General features: G+C 41.3%; 1 protein-coding gene across 1 annotated transcript in view; it reads right to left on the reverse strand.

Annotated features, from left to right (window-relative positions):
• Positions 1-1148: 1148 nt before the first annotated feature.
• Positions 1149-5000, reverse strand: part of LOC143029536 (peroxidasin homolog) — a 31507-nt gene continuing 27655 nt past the window's right edge. The window contains exons 9-10 of the mRNA XM_076192187.1: positions 2107-2277; positions 1149-1363 (exon numbers count right to left, since the gene is read on the reverse strand). Coding sequence (XP_076048302.1) covers positions 1149-1363; positions 2107-2277 — 386 coding nt within the window. The remainder of the gene's footprint in view (positions 1364-2106; positions 2278-5000) is intronic.

Here is a 5000-nt window from a genome sequence, read left to right on the forward strand (position 1 = left end):
ATCTAGGAACAGAAGAATCGACAGTCGTTATAAGATCACACTTTCAACGGGGTGTAACATGTAAAAAAAAAAAAAAAAAAAAAAGAGCCCATTGTTTATGGGACATATAATTTAATCTACTAAGAAAAAAAATAAATAAACTAAGATCAACCGGCCAGGGGACTCGTAGTAATAGGGTTTAAATTGGACAAGTTTAGGTTCAAGAAAGAAGTAGGCAAGAACTGGTTTACCAATAGAGTGTTCAATGAATGGAATAGGTTAAGTAACAATGTAGTGAACACTGAAACTATCGGTTGTTTTAAGAGATTAGATAGTTTTATGAATAGGAATGATAGGTGGTCATAGACATGGAACTGCCTATCGTAGATCTTATGGTATGTTGTAATCTCCTTCATTCTTATGCTCTTAGAAGGTAGAAGCACTTAACTGAGTCAAAGATCCGCAAGAACAGCTGTGCAATATTTACCGTACAGATCGGTACCGACAGACAGGACGAGGCGTTTCAAAAGCGGTTATGGATCAAGTGGCTTGAAGACCAGTGAGGTAAAATTAAGAGTAGAAACTCAATACTCATTCTAAATCAGTGGTTCTTAACCTTTTTCAGTGGCTGTACCCCTCGATACTTCAGAAACTTTTCGTACCCCCATCCTATACAAAAACAATGCAAACATACGAAAAGGATAGGGATGCAAAATTTCCTTTGTTTTCTCATCGTAAATATACAGTACCATGAACTGGCTATCATGTCTCGTACCCCCATCCAATACAAATACAATGCAAACATACGAAAAGGATAGTGATGCAAACTTTGCTTTGTTTTCTCATCGTAAATACACAGTGCCATGAACTGGCTACCATGTCTCGTACCCCATCCAATACAAAAATAATGCAAACATACGAAAAAGGATAGTGATGCAAACTTTAGATTTGTTTTCTCATCGTAAATATACAGCACCATGAACTGGCTATCATGTCTCGTACCCCCATCCAATACAAATACAATGGAAACATACGAAAAGGATAAGGATGCAAAATTTCCTTTGTTTTCTCATTGTAAATATACAGTACCATGAACTGGCTACCATGTCTCGTACCCCCAGGTTCAAGGTTTCATACCCCTTGGGGATACAGGTACCCCAGGTTAAGAACTACGGATCTAAAGAGAGGATTTCAGACTTACAGATCGGAATCTTCCTGCCCTGTTTGTCACATCGGTCGAGAGTGTGTTGCACGAGGCTGTGACCGAACCGGAAAGCCGCTGCCCCGAAGACATTGGTCGCCGTTGGGTTGACCTCGGGCTCATAACCCCGGTAGTATCCGAAACGTTGCAGCGGGAGCCGGAAAATCTTCATCACTGAGGGTCCTGGACAAAGTAGTATAAAGCCATTATAATATGTTCGTGTGAATCCGTTTGCATAAAAATATGTAAAAAAGAATTCTCCTCCCCCGGCTCGCACTTTCGCTCCTTACGAGTACATCTGTGCCGTTCAGAAGTCCTTTGCAGAACCTCATCTGTGGACGTTTGATTCCTAATTATCGGGCACTGTCACTGACTTAGAGGCCCAAACACGAAGGACGAAATTGTTGGGACCGACAACAGAAGTATCTCTAATCATTTCATGTATTTAATTTTCATTTTTATTCATTTTTTACCCCAATACACGCCATCGTTATGTAATGGTATATGTGTAATTTTAACACACTAACTCTGACCTCTGAGCAGTTGTTCTTGCTTCTGAATTACTCATTAATTGACATGAATTGTTTAATTTACGGTTCAGACACTGTTGATTTTTTCAAAAATCACCCTAAAACCACACATGTGCAGAAAAAGGAATATATACATCATGGCAACGGCGCGTCATCATGATCCTATTTCGAACAGGCATCCGTGATTGGTCTGCACGCACCTAGGACTCAATCAATCAATCAATCAAATCAGCCATCCTGAGTCCACTGCTGAACAAAGGCCTCCTTCATAGCATCCCATAAATCACACGACCGTGCCATCCTCTGCAAACTTCTCGATCTCGTCTCTCCACCTTCTGTCTGGTCTCCCTCTTCCACGCTTCCTATCTCGCGGCGTCCATTCAGTAACACACTTGCCTAGGACTGCGGGCAGCCATTCCCCGTAGGTGATCTTCTGCATAAATGCCCCGACGACTTTTCGGGCCTCGAAGAAGAGTCGGTCGTCGTTCCAGTGGGGGTTTATGGACGCAAACTCAGTCACCAGACGATTGTGTTCGCGGAGCCAGAGGGTGTGCATGCTGGTCAGGCCTACAATAGAACAAAGAAGACATGAGAAGTTATCTTGAAAATCTATTAGTAAAGAAAAGGTGTGGAAAAAAGTGCCAAAGATGGGTAGAAGAATTACAAAAATGTTTTGATAATGTATAATAAGAAAACAAAAGAGAGTCAAGACATTAGATATTTAACAAAAAAGAACGAAAATTAAAAGAAACATAAGAGCTAAAAATGATTATACTTAAAATAGAAGAGAAGATGAAAAAATGGAAATGGTGTGACTGAAAACTGTAAAGACAAATATACGTAATTCTGCAGATTTATGAATGTTGAGCTGATTTCTCGTTCCCTTAAGAAGGCTTATTGTGAAACTAGTCAGGATTAAACTTGGATTAAGACTCCTGTGTTTCCTCTTTTCATCCACGTCGGCTTATCAGAATGCCTCAAAATATATGTATACGCACATACATACCGGTACATAAATACATACATACATACATACATACATACATACATACATACATATAAGCATACATACATGTATACATCATCAACGGGGAGCATACAATTGGGTGTGTGTCACTTCATACGCCGTCAACAATCCATGCGTTTTCTTCGAACAATCTCCCACGCAGCCACTCTTCCAATTCTAAAGACCTCTCGGCTCCAGACATGAATTCTGTGGGCGTCCCTTTTGTTTTCGTTCTTGAGGGTTGCCTATTGTAAAGAATACACGTACAGCGAAACGTAATTATGAAATTAAGGATGCTAGTCAAGCAAGATCCAACCCAAAGGGTTTCTTTCATCTCTATAGAATAAAAAATAAAGAAAGAATAGGACCAATTAAAAACGATGAAAATGTCATGATAGAATCGGAGGAAAAAATGAGTGAGGAGTTTAACAGTTATTTTCTATCGGTGTTTACTAATGAGAGGTTAGATAAAGTACCTGACTGCGATCTGATTTTCAGAGGGGATGAAGAAAGTAGTCTATCTAATATCAGCATTAGTAAAGTAGAATTAGTCAAGCAGATTGAAAGACTTAAAGCTACAAAATCCCCGGGTCCAGACGAAATTTTTCCGAGAATGCTAAAGGAGTGTAAATTTGAAATCTGCGACCAGTTAACTGAAATATTTAATAAATCAGTAGACACTGGTTTTGTGGACTCAGAAATCTGCATTACGAAGAGAGGCTTAGGCACCCTAATTTACGCTCTATGGAAAGAGGCAGAGTGCGGGGTGATCTAATAGAGGTGTTCAAGTAAATCAAAGGCTTTGACAAGGGTGATGCAAACTAGGTCATCATATCAAAATAATAGGGCAGGACTCGCAGCTGCTCGAAGGGTCATCCATGAGCAACTGCCTTAACCATTCAACAAATGGACTTCACTCCTCCATGCCTGAGGCTAGATACTTATTAGCTCCTCGGACTGTACTCCTCTTGGTCACAGATATTGATGGGAGTTTCTTCAGTGATCAGTAACCAAGCCCGAGATTATTTGGCCTACAACAGCCTCAGCAATTCCCTTGGCATACCTCTGCTTATCCATCCTCAAGAGATCTCTGGTCTGTCGTTTCAGTCCTGTACCAATCCAGGACCTCAGTCATTTTAACAACACGGCTCATGTCTATACTCCCCGGTATCTCACGTGACGCCACAATTTTCTTCGATCTCGCACGCTTTCCAATGCATTCCTTGGCAGCTTCCAGAATTTCACGTTTGAAGTTATCCAACTATTCAGAAGTAGCAGTGCTAGAAACTTCGAATCGATTAGGTGTGTGTGTGTGTGTGTGTGTGTGTGTGTGTGTGTGTGTGTGTGTGTGTGTGTGTGTGTGTGTGTGTGTGTGTGTATGTATGTTTGCATTTATAAACAGATTATGACAAGTCCTCCTTTGTCCAACCTGTTCCGAGCCCAAAGAGGGTATATTTTCAACCAAATAGAGAATGTACGCATCCACCACCTTGGCACTCGGGACAGACAGCATGGGGCCGTGCAGTATCGGCCCAGGTAGTACATGCTTGACTCAATGAGATCTCAACTCAAAGGATCAGGCAGTGCAGCCGATTCACCTCTTCGAGCCAGGAAGAGTCGCCCGCCCCGCCAGACATAGAGAATCAAGTAGACCTGTTTCTAGCCATAGGGGACCATCTGAGGACCATCTGAGGACCATCTGAGATATTATTTAGCCCCCAGGCCCTGCAGGGATATAACACATAGAAAACACGTTGTAAGAGGCCGGTAGATGGAGGTAGACAATTAGGTAGATGCAGAGGTAGAAGGAGACGAATGCTAACCGACACACGTTGATAACCCATATCGGGGCTGGATGGCCACTCTCCCGTGAAGAACCCATCTGCGCTTTCCACCCTCGATGATTCAATGATTTTTGTCTATTTGGATGTCTAGTACACCTTCCGTAAGGGCGAGAAACAGGTTGGGGGAGCCGGTTTAGTTGTCGACAAATTGACTATGCAGCACGCAGTTCAGGGTTTCATGGTATCAGTAGAGGGACAACTGCCTCACCTACATACATACATACATACATACATACATACATACATACATACATACATACATACATACATACATACATACATACATACATGCATACATACATACATACATGCATACATACATGCATACATACATACATGCATACATACATACATACATACATACATACATACATACATGCATACATACATACATACATACATACATACATGCATGCATACATACATACATACATACATAC

This window comes from Oratosquilla oratoria, chromosome 11, assembly GCF_046742065.1.
Source record: "Oratosquilla oratoria isolate Oo_2021 chromosome 11, ASM4674206v1, whole genome shotgun sequence".
Lineage (NCBI taxonomy): Eukaryota > Metazoa > Arthropoda > Malacostraca > Stomatopoda > Squillidae > Oratosquilla > Oratosquilla oratoria.